The sequence below is a fragment of the Netta rufina genome (genome assembly GCF_964035555.1).
Source record: "Netta rufina genome assembly, chromosome: 3".
NCBI classification, from domain to species: domain Eukaryota; kingdom Metazoa; phylum Chordata; class Aves; order Anseriformes; family Anatidae; genus Netta; species Netta rufina.
The window spans coordinates 38,104,188-38,122,228 of NC_140125.1; the positions used below are offsets into that span (position 1 = coordinate 38,104,188).

Genomic DNA, 18,041 nt, shown 5'->3' on the forward strand with positions numbered 1-18,041 from the left:
AGATTCTCTGCAAACAGATCTGACAGAAAGAGGCATACGAAGCTGCTATTTACCATCAAGTGCAGCATGCATGCATCACCTCCTGGCAAGCGAGTTTCAAACTGTCAGAACACTGTGGCTAGCGCGTTCCTGCTAATCATATCAAGGGACCGCAGAACAAGGACAAGGATCTATTTTAATATTTACCACTCAGTCCTAGCGTTTTAGAAGTGTCCTTTTATGGGTTTGTTTTACTCATCTACTTGTAAGGAAGGCCAGATACAACTTTCCCGCTGGAAATGATTAATTTAATTTTGAGTGCAATCTAAAGGAATACTCCTCTTTGCTCGCTATGTCAGGGATTAAACTTGTCACCTCTGGAAGGTCTATGGGAGAGGAGCACGGCTTAGTTTTTCTGCTCCCTATGCCACATTTCTGAGAACAGAATCCCTCTGAAATTTTACTGCTTAAAACTCCTTCTTTAGTGCAACATATCATCATTACCTCAGTTTCATTGCAGCAGAAGACATCAGAATGAGTATAGAATTGTGGATCTAGGTCAGCAAGGGCTGGAGCTGGATTAAATAAAGTCTTTACTGAAAAAAAAAAAAAAAAAGAAAAAATAAAGGTCTAAATTTCTAGTATTTTAGATTCATTGGCCATCACCTGGAACATCAATGTGGCTAGTATCTTCCAAGATTGCATTCGCAGCCCCCAGAGTTTAGGATTAAGCACAAATGTCTCTCATTTTCTGTCTTCCCTTTATAGACTGCTAAACGTTTTGTTTATTATATTAAAATTCCTATCTAATTAATGTGCAATCACCTGACACGATGTGAACATGACAGAAGAATAACAGGAAAAATAAGCAAGACATTATTAATTAAAAAAATACCAAGGAAAAAAATCTTAAGTATATACAATTTGTTTAACTAATGATACTTCTTGCAAGATTTTAATAAGTATTACAGGAATGGATTTAGTTCTAGAACTTTTTCTGTGTTGTTATCTGCATTCTGTACATGAAGAAACAGGGGTATAGAGTAATGAAGGACATGTCCAGACAAGGATTTAAACATGCTTTTTAACATGTTACCTAACTTGTTCAAACTGCCACACTGTAAAACTCCAGTGTAGACAGGGTGCTGTATATTTTTAATGTTACCTGGCAGAGCTAAACCTTAACTTAAGACGTAGTAGAATAAGTTAGTTAACTAACTTGAAACTGTAGCCTAAGGCCCTGTGCAACAGGAGGAAAGGTTTGTCACGAGGACAGAGTATAAGTGACTTACTCACTGTTCACACAGGAAGTCTGCAGATTTGGTTTCTCATTTTGCCAATTGTATGATTAATATTTCTGTGTCTTAACCACAAGACCATCGTTTTCATATAATGCATACTCTCTTACTTTAGAAATACTCCTTTATAGTAAGTGATCAAATCTTCCAATTTGGATTCCTAAATTTTCAGCCCTAAATGCCTCTTTAGAACTTAAGTTATAGCACCAAGTAGTAGTTATAGTTTCAGACACCCTGAACACTTCTCAATCCCACTTAACTCCCTAAAGAGAAAGATGTTCAGAGGCTTCTGACACCTCTGTACCAAGAAGTTTAGAGAAGTTTAGGACTTTATCATGCCTCTCTACCTGTCTTGTTAAAAAGAGTCTTATTAAAGCAACAAAGGCATTTATTCAGAAGTCAGAAAATGCCAGAATTAGGATTTCCAGTAAAATCTTAATTTGGCTCCCTTATATTATTACAATACGGTATGTATTATAATAAACTCTTTAATTATATGACCACATACCACTGAAAAACAGCATGTGATCACATAATTAAAGACTGCAACATAATACATATGCAGAAAGGAGACACATTAAGGTTTCACAGGCAACCTTAACTCTTGCATTTCCTATTTTCTGAATTGCAACCCTAATAAAGTTTGTTGGTTTTTTTTTGGAACATAAATATTTAAGGTATACTTTCCTGGGTAAACAAACAAACGAAAGAACCAGCACATGCTGAAAAACAAAATCAGTTCTCTGGCATCATACTGACATATACGTGGGTCATGAACAGCACTGGCAATGCTCCAGCTTGGGCTTTAAGTAATGCAGACTCATCATGAACAGGGTGAAATACGTCGCTATTATTTCACTCCCGTATTTAATATCTGCTGAGCAGGAGGGAGATGGAGGAACCCCAAGATTGTCCTTCAGTCTGTGAAGAAGAGTAGGGCTTGTGAACAGGGTAATCTGCTTGGTCCCACTTAGGAACACCAAATTATTTTCTACCCAATTTCCTTTTTGTCATTTGCCAGGATCCATTCTCCTCACCTATTTTCCATTCTTTATGTACCCTTGCATAAGCACTATGCAATAGTAACCTTTTTCACTCAATCTTCATCACACCTTATGTCTTTACTCTCACATGCCTTCTTTTTCCCCACTTCCAGTACCCGCAGTGCTAGTCTCCCTACCTCTATCTCCATATTCCTATCTCTATTCAGCGAATCCTATTCATTGATCCTCTGTGGTTCCCCTTTCAGTTTCTCTTGTTTCTTCCCCTGCCATCCCAAAACATCAAGCAAATTCCTCTTGTGCTTCCCTTGTCTGAAATCTACTCTTCCTCCACACCATTCCAGCCCAGCTTTGTCTCTTCTGCATTCAAACCAAGCAAGCTTCTGCTCTGCATGTCCTTGGCCTACAAGCAATCTGTACGAGTATAAAAGAAGTCAGTTGCTTGAAACCAGAGTCAGGAACTACACTGAAAGTCATGCTATCCAAGTGGGCAACTCCCTGTGTGGACAGACTCTCAAGGGAAGCTAGCTGGGAAGCTCTAAATATTTTCTCAAATCTTTGTTATGTGAAAAGTAGCAGATAACCCAGGTAGCACATGACCCAGGCAGACTTCCATACTGTTGTGGAGGCTTATCTTTAAAAGAAATCTCCCTTGGTATCAAGTCTCAAGTAAGTTTTAAAGTAGCCAGTATACACATTTTAAAAGTGTGTAGAGTGGGAGGCATTTTTCCATGGCCTGGTTTCTGCAACCACTATGCTTTGGCAGAAATTTTACAAATAATTTAACCACAGAAAAACAGCTGGTATGAAAAACTGCAACCCAACATTAAAAAGTTGAAGCACATGAAAAATAGATCCTTTACTTGCAAGTGACATGCAGCCTTACTAGCTGAGGCTGCTTCCAGCCCTGGTTATGATACATTTCCATTTTTCCCTTCAATATTAACAGGCTGGAGTTATTAGACGTCTTTTCTAGAGTCTGGCTTTACAGAAACTGAAAACTGCTTTACAGACTTCGATATACAGTAACATTTTGCCCATCTATGAAATGTCCCTCCTCTTGGAAGCAACCACAGCTTCACAGCATGCAGCCCTTTTTTAAAAAAAAAGAATTTTCCAGTCAGATTTCCACTACAGTTTATACCCACTTAATATAATTCACAACCCTTTCTTCCTTTGCTTTTCTTCCCCTCAAGACTGTCACAAGATCTTTAATAATAATCAGTGCCACAATAAGAGGATGTCAGGAGACGAGATGTCTCCATCTCTAGCTTACAGACCCAGGTGATGTTCACTGAATAGAAGCAAAGGGGTTTTGCTTGTGCATCCACATTCTTTCTCCATCTTCTTGTTTATTTCTTTCAGTGAGGACGAAGAAAAACAAGCAAAAAAGAAAACTTGAAACAGTGGTTTGAGGCATCTGGGTATGCATCTGTTGAACAAAAATAGTCTAGTGCACATCCTAACATCCAGTACTGCATTATACATGAGCGGATTGCGGGCTAAAAGAAGGGAAATTGCACTAACAATTTACAGTTGGCTAAGGATAGATCTTTACAGTGCTACAAACTCAGCTGTTTACTTAAATCTGACTGCACATGACATGTGAACATGTGTAGCCTGTTGCTTTAAAGCAGAAGCAACTAAAACTCTCCTGACATGAGAGCTGCACAATGATAGCAGGCTGACAGCACAGAACTATAGCTGGCCCATACTTACTACAAAGCCTCCTCAATATGCTGTGCTCTCTGCAGTTGCTAAATGCTTGCATGCCTCTTCTGTGTATCAGGTTTGGATTTCTTGTCACAGGCTGGCATTTTGCCGTAAGAGGATGACAAAAAAGTGAAGCAACTGTACCAAAACTATGCACGGAGTTAGAAGTAGACGAAGTAAGTCATGGGTATTGACTCATGACTCAACTATATTCCATTAGTCACTAGATAAAGAATGCTTTTATCCCTTTTCATAAAAATGTAATGAAAAAAACATAACGAGCTTCATTTCCCCCTCCACATACATATTTTAAGCATCTCAGGTGCTAGCTACTCAGTTAACTGAAGTTTTTAATTTTTATTTAGATTTGTATGAATCCAGTTTTGACATTTCAAACAGAAGGCAAAATATTTTTCCCCATGCACACAGTTCTGTTTGTAAAGCTTAGGACTATTACCACTTACAGAGCAGCTCGCTCTCAGCCCTGCATCTAACATAACTGCTTAAATCAGCATAAACTACATGAAAACGATGCATAAAGTCCTGCTACACCTCATGTCTTCACTAGTGCATGAACACTAGCGATCACAACAGGTGCACAACAGTGGACCAGCAGAGGACAGTCGAACCAACAAGCCCAAGGTGCTATGATCTGCTGGAGCAAGCCTGGGCCCAGCTGCAAGGAACCAGTTAGTTCTGACCCCAGCTCCATCCCTGACCTGCTGCACAACTGACCATGCTATGAGCTGTCCCCTCCCAGTCTTATCTTCTGGATAGATGAGAACAATGTATTTTTAAACTCATACGGATGCCTCACTTGCATAATTATTTACTTAGCGTTGTTCAAATACTGTGGTAATTGTGCTCGAGTAACTGAAAGCATTACAGGCACTTAAACAAGTAAAACATCACGTCAGGAGTGAAACCCCATCCTGTTCAAGCAAAATCCAGCTTTCATCCAGACATATGCTGCACTGAAGGAACAAGGGCCTACATTTAAAAGTAAGCACACTAACAATTACTGATAATTTCACAGACGATGACCTTGTGTCTACTCAATGGCAGCACGCCTTGTCACACCACAAATTTTGGTTAAAGAGAAAAAGCTTGCTTTTTTTTTTTTTTTTTTTAACTTTAAGGATGTTAAGTTCTGCTTAAGGATGTTAACTTCTACACAGAAAAACACAGTCATAACTACTCCTAAGCTACAAGAACAAGGGTATAAGTCTGTTTTTGAGGTCATTTCATTACTTTATTGTATATGCAACTTAACTGACTTGCACTCATTACGCTTGTTCTGTAATAAGACCAATCAGGCCCATAGTTCCTGACCTAATGACATTACGGTGTCTTTAGTCACAGCACGAAAACAAGAGAAAAGGCAGTACCAGACATCTATGGGGAGATTATAGGGGTTGATTTGCCATTCAAGGTAAGCATAGCAGAATTTTAAAACTGAATTCAGTTTTCATTAGCATAGCATGAATTTATTGGTTATTGTTTCATTTCTAAATACAACTAGTATGACAGAAACCAGAACAGACTACAGGATCTTAATTTAGTAAGCATGATAATGAATATTTTTCACGCAACACAAATGAGGGACACTGAATAGCTTATGTTAAATTACCTCCACTGGCATGTGCCATTTTCAGTGCTTCAAGAGAAACAGCAGGGGATATTTCTAGCTGGCAGACAACCACTTTGGCTTTACAGATGACATCGGAAGCTCTCTTCAGGTCTTCAGAATTTAAAAGCAGATTGGCTCCTGGGACTATGACAATAACATTCTGCCCTAAAAAAAAAATAAAAATAAAAAAAATGTGTTTTTACATTAAGTTTTTGTGATATATTATGAAAAACAGTTCATCGCTTTTCTACAATATGTTGAGATGATGATTTCAATTTGCTTTCCACAGAAATAAAAAATAAAAATCAATACTTCTGGACTTCTGGCATTTTCAAATATCCAATGATTTCAGAAGATAATCAAAAAGATCCAAGGATTAACAATACCAACACTACACAACAAATGCAGTATATATATTTCCTCAGGAAAAGTCATGTATGGACTTTCCCCACTCTTAGTTTGAACCCATGAACCCTATGAAAGCACTATGCTAGTCACAGTGGAGATACGGGACACACACTAAGGCTGATAATTTGTATTTTCCAAAAGTATTCCAGTAGCATTTGAAGAGAAAGGCATTAATGTGATCACTCAAAATTTTATCTTCCCTTCAGCTGGAAACTGAGAATATTTTCACATGAAAATTATGCATGTCCTTCAATTTCAGAAGGGAAAGGCTTGCTTCATTTACCTGCAACACTCCCAGTTAGGGCCCCTAACCATCACAAAAACAAAACAAACAAACAGAAAAGAAAGAAAGAAAAGAAAGAAAGAAAAGAAATAAAAGAAAGAAAATAAAAGAAAGGAAAGAAAGAAAAGAAAGAAAGAAAAGAAAAGAAAAGAAAAGAAAAGAAAAGAAAGAAAGAAAGAAAGAAAGAAAGAAAGAAAGAAAGAAAGAAAGAAAGAAAGAAAGAAAGATTATACAGCTAATGACTATGAGTAAAGAAAACTTTACCAGAAGTGATAAAAAAGGTTGGTGACAGACTTGTCTGAACTCAAAACTGGACAGCTGAACATTGTGAGCAAAGCTGTATGTGGCCAAGTGTGGCAGTATCTCAAAGCACTTCTAAGATCCTGTACAGCCTCATAGTTTGCTTTACAGTTAGGTGAGGAGGTTCATTTACGTAGCTTCCAAATAGTTTTTTTGTTTTTCTTCAGACATGCAAGTTGTCTTCTTTTATTGCAGTTTCTTTGTTTCTTTTTTTAATCTCTGTTACAACACCTAGAGACCTTCAGGCATGGGTGCCTTCAAATTAAAATTTATTATTAATCACTCAGGTATTAAATTCAATAAGTCAGTTGTTCCTTGATTTACAGGCTCAGCCCGCCCCCGCTGAAGATTCCTTTAAGGACTGCCAATCATTAAAGGCTACCAATTCTGTAATGAACTGAATTACTCTGTAAATAAATATTTATGTTTTTAAATACATTATTTTTCTTGAATAGGACTTCAAAGTCCTTTGAATACGAAACGTGCAAAGCTTGTCTCCCTAAAAGTGTTCTGAAAAGAAAGCAGGACAATGGAAAGAATAATATAATGATCTCAGAGGGAGGGGCCCGAGCTTTCCAAAGCAATTCTGCTGTCAATGGTTTGGTACAGAACAGCTGCATTCGAAAAGCAAAACCTCAGCATTTAAAGCCAACGCCCTGCTTTTCAACAGACAATGATGGGCATCTTGAATTTAAAAAAAAAAAAAAAAAAAAAAAAGGAAGAAAAAAAAATCTTCTGCAACAAGTAAATGCTATCAAAGATATCTGAATCCTGCTGGGGAAACGTTCAAAGGCAAATTGCACCTATTTTGCCAAGCATATATGCTGAAAGCTTCTAGGGTACAGCAGTACAAACAGTAAAACACAGGAAACCAGTGGAACAAAAATATATTTAATTTCTGCCTGGACTCTGTGCTACTTAGAATCTCAGACTTTATCTACATGTCTCTCTGCATTATCTTGCTGAACTATTTAGCTGTACTGACATGTATATTATTATTAGACTTTAGAGCTAATGGCCTCGGGCGATAAGGAAGGCTGTTTGCTTAAACCTATATGTGCAAATTCAAGGTAGTCCATGCTGCTCTGGATCACAGTCAGGAGCTTTTCTTTGCAACAACAAAAGGTCAGAGACTTACAGTCTACTTCCAAGCACACCCTACCTGCCAGAGAAGTGCCGTACCTACTGCGGTGTAACAGCCCGGACTGGCTCAACTCAAGCTGTAGGGAAAAAGCCACGTTTTGTTCTTAGCTCAATGCACCACGCTGGCTGCGAATGGCAACCGTCCCCAGAAATTTATACGAGTGCGCACGAAAGCAGAATCTGGACCCATGCGCTAGCGACTCAACCCAGGAGCCTGTATCAGCAGCACCCATTTTGTCGAAAGCAATTATTTCTTGCCAGGGAAATCAGATGGGAAATCAGCACCAGGGACAACAGAGTTAAAGACAGATGGCAAATAGGGGAGGGATTCATCTTGTCCAACATTTACTAATTTCTGAAGATTTCCAAAAAATTCTACATTCCAGAAAATTCCAAGAAAACTAATTTCTAAGGAGTAGAGTTTTCTGGCTGCCTTCAACAAGACGGAAGGACGAGTATTTTCATAGGTATCTTAGATATCTGTTTGAGGAGGACACAAACTGTTGGCTGGAAACACCTGTGTGTGTCTCTGTTAACTGTAGACGAAGGCTTCAGCCATACACCTAACTCTGAAGTGAGGTAAATGTTGCCCACACTGAAAATGAGGAAAATATATTCACCGTGTTACAGTTAATTCTAAAATGCCTTGACTTAGACTAAAGGTTCTCTGTTTTGATGGGAGCATCTATAGAATTCTAAGTTTTGCAGATGTCAGCTAAAATATTAAGGGCCACGCTCACAGCTGCTGTAAGCCAGAATAGCTACAAAAAGCCGATAAACTTATGCAAGCTTACACCAGATGGGGATTGGGTCCAACCAATGCTTTCAACAGCATGAATGCTGTCTATGTAAATACCATTCTCGGCTGGGCTTCTAAACCTGCTGCTGTCACTTCTTAGAGGGATGGATAACTCAAGCTACATTTTTCTTACAAGGATCATTTTACATATGCCACCAGATGAGAACTGGCAGTCGTAAAATCAAAAGCAAACCAGTAAACCCCACAGTGCGATAATCCTCACTTTATTTTTCAAAGCAGGATGAAGAGCCTGTAAGCCACCAGTAGTGCTTAGAGTTCACCATAGTCTCAAACAATACGAGTACAACAATAACTATAGAGCTTCTGCATAATAATTCATAGGGGAAAAAAAAGATGATATTGGTGACCAGAAAAGAATGCTACAAGGAAACCATTTGCTGCCAAATCACACAGTTCATGAATACGAGGGCAAGTTTTGGGTGTGTCATAGTAAAATAATTTCTATGCAATTACTTGGTAGATGCATTGAATAGTCTTGTACACAACACATTCACGTTCGTGATGAATGCCCACACATAGAAATTCTATAAAAATTCAGGTGATATTTCTTCATAACCTTGAAGGTTCAAAACAAAGATCACCTCTTTGGAAAGTATAATTCAATCAAGCTGGAATATATATTCTAAGTTTGCCGTGTTTATTTAGCCTTATCTAAACACATATTTTGAATGTTTTTATACTACTGGAGCTTTGGTATTGAAAGTACACTTACAGAAAAATGCCTATTTACTGTTCATGAATGATTAATAACTTTATCGTCAAGTCAGCATAATGCCTATCTCGAGTGCGGGTTATCTCGCAGTGTTCTGTGTAGGTGAGCTTTAGTTCTAACTTGCAGTAATCAAGAGCACTTTAATCATGACCTGCCAATCTCTGTTGTCCCTCCGCTGAATTTTTGCAATGAATATACAAGTTGTCAGACTGGTTCAAACTACTGGCCCAGTCAGGCCAGCTTAATGGCACCGTCAGCAGTCAGTACCAGATATGGACAAAGCTGCAATAAACTTTAGAGGGAATTATGTTAAAAAAAAATATCCATAAAGAGGTTTTGTTCCTCTCCGTGTGTGTACACAGAAGCACAACGTACATCATCATTTTATAGAGATCTAACCATACTGTAACACCAGTAGCAGAAGGTGTGGTAAGTGGCCGAGGCAGTGGAAAGAAGGCAGGCTGAAAGAGGAAGCCCAAGCTGGGGTTCAAAGTGGTGTACCAGGTTCCAGAAAAGAAATTCTGCACAAATTTTTGCGACCTGTCCAGGCGGAACCTTTGCAGCATCTCTGGGCTGCATGTTTACCAGCACAGCACTGTGGACTTGTTAACTATCTCCCCACCATTCTGCACTAAAGCAGGGATTTAACTTTTTTTTTTTTTTTTTTTTTAACTGAAACTACACTTTGTCTCAGAATATAATGCAATTTTGAGAATATCAAATGCACCTGATAATTTCAAATTTTTATTACTTTGCCAATTAAAATAATAGTAGAGTTACATCTGTGTAATTCAGTAACCAGTAAAACTCTTCCCAGAAATTCAGCAGCAGTGCCAGCTAGATAGCCACAGATAATAAAAGGGGAACTTCAGGGCCTCTTCTGACTTTGCTCTCCATAGCTTTCTTGTCCTCTGCCTTCCCTCATTCATTGCAGTATGCTCCTTCTACTTGAGGATCCTCTGCCTGTGATATTACCGAGTTGACTGGAGCTGGTATTTTTCCCAAGTATCAATAAGATGAGGTGCAGGTTAGGTGCATGAAAACAGAGCAATTAAAACTTCACAATGTAAAGAGATACCAATTTTATTTGTTGTTATTTGTGCCTCATTATCTTAACACAAACCAACACGCACACACCCCTTTCAAATGCTTCTCTTTTAGGTATAACTTGAACTAGCAGAAACTGCTTTACACCAGTATCTACATTGAATGCTGTGGTGTTTCAGCTATGCCAGCACAACTGCTGTGGTAAAACATGCATGTGTGGACAAGCCCTTTGAAAAGTGCTGTAAAACCTGTTTAGGTCAAATCAGCCAGGTTTCTACAAGAAAAAAAAAAAAAAAAAAAAAAAAGGTGTCTCTTGCAACAGCAAAGCACATAAGTACTGCTATTTTATTACAATTTAGTCAATTCAGGCGCCAGATGGTTTTAGATAGAAGTAACAACCAGAACCATTACCAATTCTGTGCATCTGTTTGCTTTACAGCATAGTTCTGACCAGGTTTGCTCTTCTACTAGATTTTAAATTAAATCTGAGGCCAGTGGTAACTTAATTTAGGATTTTTTCAGTTTCTGAAAGAAATAGACTGCATGACATTATGCATTATTTTGTTCACTATGTGAATCACAGGACTATCGGAGGCCACTCACGCTGACACTAACAGGTAAGGTTAACCTAATGGTATTGAAAATTCAGTTTCCCTTTCCTAATGGTTACAAAGGTTTTATATCAACCAGATGGTTTTGTTCCTTATCCTTCAGAAATGCATTTTAATAGGTCATCCTCTGCTTGTTCAGATTTGAATCACGGTTACCTTATTTGGCCATGCATATGAATTAGGAAGTAATAAGACTGTTTCTTATTCAACTATTCTGGACAGCAAATCTAGTGCCAAACATGTCTACATGTACATGTACAAAGCGGTGAGGCCTGGCAATGTGTTCTCCTGGATTCTCACTGTCTTTCCCGTTTATGATGGTCACAGTAGTGACCACATGCAGCACAAGAAAGAACATCTTAAGAGCTGATATGGTAATTTACCTGCTGACCCAAAGGAAGAGAAGGCAGGTATCAAGTTTATTTGGTGTATTACAGCTACTTTATTTTTGAAGTAAAGCTGTCATGCATTTGATTAATCTAATTTAGAGAAAATTAAACTCACATCTCCAACTAATTTGCTTAATTTTCCTGAATGTTCCTGTGTAGACTTGCTTTTAGTCACAGTTCCTTCCCAGGTTTGCTCCTGGAGTGAACAATCATGTTTCCTTTCCCATCTTTAGCTGTAGCCCAATGTACCATCAACTTACATAGGAATTTGTGAAATTGATGTGTCAGCTAAGTTGCGGTAACTATTCAAATGAAGGTTGTTAGCTGCACCAAAAGTGAACTAATTCAATCACACTTCATCTGTTATGTATGCATAAACATTATTGGTCCTAAGCACTAAAATTTTGATCTGGACACAAGTGCTTCTCCTAAGAGTTTGCTTGAAGAAAAGACAAACAAAAAGTTTTCAGAAGATAATTTAGCTATCTTGAAGATGAACATGAAACAAACTAACTCTTGTTTTCTTCTTACTCTGCAACATAGGAGTAGAGGCACAGGCTAAGGAAAAATAACACAGAAAAAAAAAAACAAATATGCCATCTCATCGTGTATTCATCATTGCAGATGCAACCTAGGATCAAGCACTGTTGTAATATTACATAAACAATGTAAATATTTCTACTTATACTAAGGACAATTACATTTCCTGATTCAAGGCGTAATGACTCATGCAGGAGGCAAACCCATTCCTCACAGTAAAAGTGCAAAGTAAGTTGTGGTGGAAAAGGAGGGCTTTAACCTTCTGATATGCTGTGGGCTGGCCAGTGTGAAACTGGACAGATCAGCTGGCTGGCTGAATCCTGGCTGTTACATTGCTAGTCTAAGAGTCTGATTCTGCTGCCTCTAGGCACCTCATTCTACAAAGTTGCCTGTAATAATACTAAATGCAACAAAATACGAATAAGATCATGAAAAAGACAAAAGATGTAGAAAAATATTTCTATAGTTAACTGTGACGTGGGAAAGGTTGTTGTTGTTTTGTTGTTTTTATGGCTGTAGAGGCAAAACCAAGTAGACAATTCAGAGTAGAAAGAATGTACCTTCGCTGTTGACAATTATTGAAGCAGTTCCAGTAGCAGCTTCTGTAGTCTGACCTACAAATGCTTAGAAAGGGAAAAGTTAGAGCATGCATTAGTTCAATACATTACTTTCAACCAATAGCATGTGATTCAATTTAATTGAATTAAATCTGAAATGAACCCATAACCTCCAGCAATTTAAAAATGCTAATTACTCTTTCATGTGCAACAATGCCAGAGAAGCTAACAACAACAAAAAGTGTTAATTTACACCCACAAAACAGAAATGCGAGTCCAACATTCTTTAATTTGGCTACATCTCTGCGTTAGAGAAAGCACGTTATTTATACAGCTTTCTCAGGCACTCTCTACTCCTACATGGAAGTATTTCTTTTATCCAATAAAACAATAGAGTCAAGGCTGGAGAAACCTAAAATATTAACATAACACAGCATTTAATTCTCTGGAGATTTGCATTTCAGGAGAAGTATTAACATGTATCATGAAGGCAGTGGTGAGGCTATATGTTTCCTCGTGGGATTATTATTCAGACAACTAGAAGTGAGGCTGGCAGCACTGTCTATTATAAAGATTGTTCAATATTTACTAGTATAAGAACCTGTTTTCAGCTGTCAGATAATTTGTCAAATATTAACCAGTGATCCAAAGCTTTCTACAACAGTGGGTTTATTCAGATATAAAGCGGTAAAAAACTGTCAGAAAAGTTAAGTTTTCTTCTCCCAAGTACTCTATCTGAGAAAAAATCTACTATTTTATTTGAGGTAAATACTAGTGACCTTTTGTTTAGAGTATTTTAGAGTGTGGACTTGAGGCTGGGCAAGGGTTGGCTTCTTTCTATTTGTGGAATATTTAAAAAACAGTTCAAATTCGAACAAGGATGAAAAAAAAACACAACATCATGCTTATGCAGATTTGCTCAAGTATTGCAGTTACTTGCCCTGAAGGTTCCCTTCTCTAGCTCAGAGTTACAAGGATCAGAGCAGAACTTTCCTTGCAATTATAGCTTCTTTTCACTGTGACCTAGGTTTGCACACTGGAGTTGAAAGCAGAGAATTTGTGTCTTTTATGCTGTCAATACTCTTCATGCAGCAAATATGCAGCGTGAGCAGTAAGCTACCCAATTCAAATGTAGGGGAGGAGCTAGAGTTGGAGAGGGAGGGAGTAACATCAGGAAAGGTCTAAATGGTCTGCGTAGCACTGGTGGTAGCTGATAGGTTATGCAGACAGAAGACTGGGAAAGGGGAAAATTATGGAACAGACTGGAATTGGAAAGAAAAGGGATCAGGTGGTATGTTAAGAAACAGAAGAGCAACATAAATGAAGAAGCCATACAACAAGGATCCAGGACATGAAGTGGACAAAAGTGGCATTATGGCAAGGATTTTCAGCCAGTACCCAGTATCGTGATGGAAAATAACAGGGAGAGGTTAGACAAGGGGGATGAAAAGCCAGGGACAGACATACGACAGTCCTATGTGAAAATGTCTGTGTGCACTGAATCACCCTTGCCTCCAAGTCTTGGAATGCAAGCTGAGACCCCAGACCAGCCTCACCAGCAGAACATCCTTTCATCCTCCAGGGCTGATCACCAATGCAGATGCCAATCTAACAATTCTGAGATATTTCTAACTCAACCAGCAGAAGTCTTTACTTCAGACCAACAACCCCCAGTTGATCTATGTAGGTATGAATGAAGTACAATACAATGACATTTCTGAAGATTTTTCCTTCACTTCCCTTTTCCTGCCGCAAAGACTATTTACAAATTTACGTTAAGATTGCAAGATCAATCATTTAAACCAGGAAATATGAGATTTAAGGCTGTCTGCGGAATGTACATTTTCATTAAGTGCTATCCATCATAATAACTTTACTTACATGATCAAAGACTTTATTCACGAGGTAGGCCCGTTTTAGAGAGATTTGGAGCAGACACTAACAGACACTAGTTTTTATGGTATCCTTGCCTGGTTGCTTGTCTCAGTTGGAAGACAGGTAATGAATAAACCTCTCTATATATTTGTGAAATCTTTATATGCTATACTGACAAGCATAATAAAAAGCCCACAAAATACTAGTGATTCTCTCTTTAAAGCAGGATTTGAATAATGCAGCAAATGAAAGTTGTGGCTGCACTTTAAACAGAAAACTTGAACTGAACATTGAATTGCCACTTAGTGATTTTATCTGTCCACTCTGTCCACACTGACAGAAACAAGGGGCTTGCAGGCAAAAGATCATGTAGCTAAGCAGCACACAATAATCCATTTTCACAAGAGAAAGAATTAGGGTTACAAAGGTGCAAATATGATAGAATATTGTGAATGCTTAACTCTTCTTTTTCCTGAAAGCCTTTTAACATTGACTTTTGTGTATACGTGTATAAACAAACATCATCTGCATTCTGTAGAATGTTTGGACATCATTTTAAAAAACAGAGCAGGGATGAAATGTATGGAGTTGACAAATGCATTTCCACTTTACCCTTCCTCTCCCAACATGAAATAAAGGATAATCAGACTGGATTATCAGACTGGATTTTGTCAGTTTCTCACCAGGCATTATCATCATCAGTGCCAACCTAAACACTCACATAACAGCAAGTTATCTTCAAGTGACTTGCACTGATGTAATCATCTGAGATTTAGAGGTAATAACATTAGATGTTACTTTTAGTGGTACAGCAATCTTTAGAAGTCCCCGCATTCTAACCCATATTCATTCATTCCTCCCATTTATGTCAAAACAATTATTTGTAGTTTTGATTTTGACTACAGACACATCCAATAAAGCAATAAAATAAGAAATCCTCCACTACCAATGTTTAAAGCTTAGAAATAATTCAAAAGGCTTATTTAAAGTAAATTTTTACCTGTAGAAACACCATTCTTCTTCAAATTTTCAATGTAATCATTGCCAAAGGAATCATTCCCAACCTATACAAAAGATAAACGGACAGGTTTTATCTACAGAAAGGTGAGATCGTCTTTAGGCAGCTTAATGCTCTAATGCAATTTGAATACAACACTTTCTATTTTGAAGCACTTTGCTTTATTTTTTGGAACACAGTTCTGCAGATCTCCCCACCTCTGTTACGCACTGCCTCCACCCATGTCCCTATATTCAAGTTTCATTCGCATGCAACCACTATGTTCCCTTGAAACTGAAGCTTTCTGGGGACTGTAAAATCTGGAAGTATGCGGAATCTTGTACTCCTGGGCCACTAGTCAATTTTAAACTGAAAGGAACCTAAGTGTTCCTCTTAACTGCAGTTCATGTTTTGGATTTTCTACCTCAAAGTTTTCTTGGTGGAAAAACATCAGTGGCTGTGCTCTAGAAAGTGACTATAAACTCAGCATTGCTGATTTCTACAATTTCTCAGTACTAAATGTACTGTTTATGAATTCAACATGTTTTTGTTTGTTTTATCCAGCAACACCAGACCCAGTTGAGTTACAGAGTCAAGTTATGCTCTATTGTTTTTCTAACAGCAAGTTAAAAAGCTTGTAATTTCAGTTCCACTAATCCTTTTAGCTGAACAGAATTCTGCTTGCTGTTTATTCAGGGTAATAAACATTTGGGTTTGTTTCATTACACAAGTTGAAAAAGGAAGGTGAGGTATATGGAGAGGAAAAAAAAAAAAAAAAAAGGTCTAACAACACCCAAATAGCATTTAGTATATAAAGCCAACACAGTTTTTAGTTCACCAGCCTTAGCCTATGTCTTCAGCATTCACAGTTTGTGCTCCCACTTCCAAGAGCAAGTTGTCCATCTGATCAGTATCAACGACTGACCAATGCTATAGGAAGCATATTTGCAAGAGAAAAAAAGTCATCTTTCAGATAAGAAGCCAGATCAAGATCCTGGTCATGGTCTAGACAGCAAAGGAATTGCATGATAAATAATGACCTGTCTTCTCATAAAACAACACTAATAGCTAACGTTGTATTTGAGTTGCTAGGAAGTACAAAGCAGCTGCCTCTAAAGCCTGCTTAGAAATCTGTCTGTTTATGAGTTCAGTCTTATGGAAAGCTCTGAGAAGACCTGAGTACTAACTAGTGACCACACAAATCAAACCCTACAAAATTCCACAAACCCTACAAAATTGTAAAACAGAAAGTGTCACAGATAGCTGATCCTTCCCCCCCACTTACTCTATTGCATATCCATGTTTTGAAACATATTTCCATTTCCTACAACCTCTATATGGGATTTTTATAAAGCATTATTAGGGATGGTCCCGGTCTTTTACCAAAGGAGGACAGCAATGTAGGTTAAAACAGTCTATCCAGATGGAACATTCCTCTAATAAATGGAGGGGGAAAAAAACAACATAAACATTTTCTTTGGTCACTGTGCTATTCATTGTTTGCACATTAGAATATGTCTGTATTTCTGACTACTCCCAGTTTGCCAGACAGGGCGGGTTGTCAGAAGCTGCATCTTCGGACTGCTTTTGTCTGGCTGACTGCAGCCATCTGCAATTTAAACCTGAATTGTGCTCACCTTTGCAGCCTGACAGATGTGCTGTTGGAATGCGTTCCACCTGATGGTATCATCTTCTCCCTCCCTATCTGCTACCAAGCTTCTGCACCAAAGCTCAGGATTTGCTCAGTTATTTCAGAAATGAAGTATTTCGTAACTGTTTCCCAGAAGCTCAACTGAAAAGTGCTTTCTTCAGCTCTGGGTCCTACATAATTGACAGACAGACACCCCTTATTGTTCAACTGTCATAACAACTGAGAACAACCACGATACTTCTGCTCACAGCAAGGAATCTCAGTGCTGGAGGAAGGCCCTTGGAGGGGTCTCCAGGGAGGCCCTTTTCCTCTGGAAACTTTTCTCCATGTTAGCTCATCAGCACCTGACCCAGTTAATCCTAGTGCCTTTGAAGAGTTTATCTTTCCATTCAGGCTTTACCCTCAAGGAAAGCAGAGTATTGGGCATCAGACTCATTTTAGATTAAAGGCATATTTACTGACCATGTCAAATTACTTAACAGTGTTTTAAATATTTTCTGCTTTTGCTCAGACCCTCCTAGATGGACTATTGGATGAACAGAAAACTAAACGTCTTAGTCTGCTGACCACGGAACATTACACGTGCTGAAGTAGCATTTCTTCTTTCTTGATTTCTTAGCAGTTTGTACAAGCATGAGGGTCACATGGTTTGCACATTAGAAAAGTAGAATTACGTCAATATTTTTCAACCTGGCGTTTCCTTGCTTACCATCATGTTTTCCATATGCAGTTAGGAAAGCTGACTGGTATCGTAACAGCTAAAATGCTAGCAGCTTAAGAGAATCAAACTCATCTGCACCTGAAAATTAATTACAACAAAAACGTACCTCTTAACAATTTTTTCATCTATTCTATATACACGTTTTCTGAGAGTTTACTCTTTCTCTTGTTTTGAGAATTAAACAGGTACTAAACACAAAAGTAAGACTAATACAAAAGGAAAAATCAATTGGAGATAACCATTACACTCTGGGCTGTGTCTTAGATATGTCTAAGACCTTACAATTAAGTGAGGTTTCGGCTTTACAGCACTTTTTCTTAAATTTGGCTTACAGATCATCTAAAGACAGGAGGAGACAACGCGGCA

General features: G+C 38.2%; 1 protein-coding gene across 1 annotated transcript in view; it reads right to left on the reverse strand.

Annotated features, from left to right (window-relative positions):
- Positions 1-18,041, reverse strand: part of RBKS (ribokinase) — a 67,116-nt gene that overhangs the window by 28,578 nt on the left and 20,497 nt on the right. Inside the window, exons 3-6 of the mRNA XM_084283726.1 lie at positions 15,307-15,370; positions 12,435-12,497; positions 5,622-5,786; positions 484-575 (exon numbers count right to left, since the gene is read on the reverse strand). Coding sequence (XP_084139852.1) covers positions 484-575; positions 5,622-5,786; positions 12,435-12,497; positions 15,307-15,370 — 384 coding nt within the window. The remainder of the gene's footprint in view (positions 1-483; positions 576-5,621; positions 5,787-12,434; positions 12,498-15,306; positions 15,371-18,041) is intronic.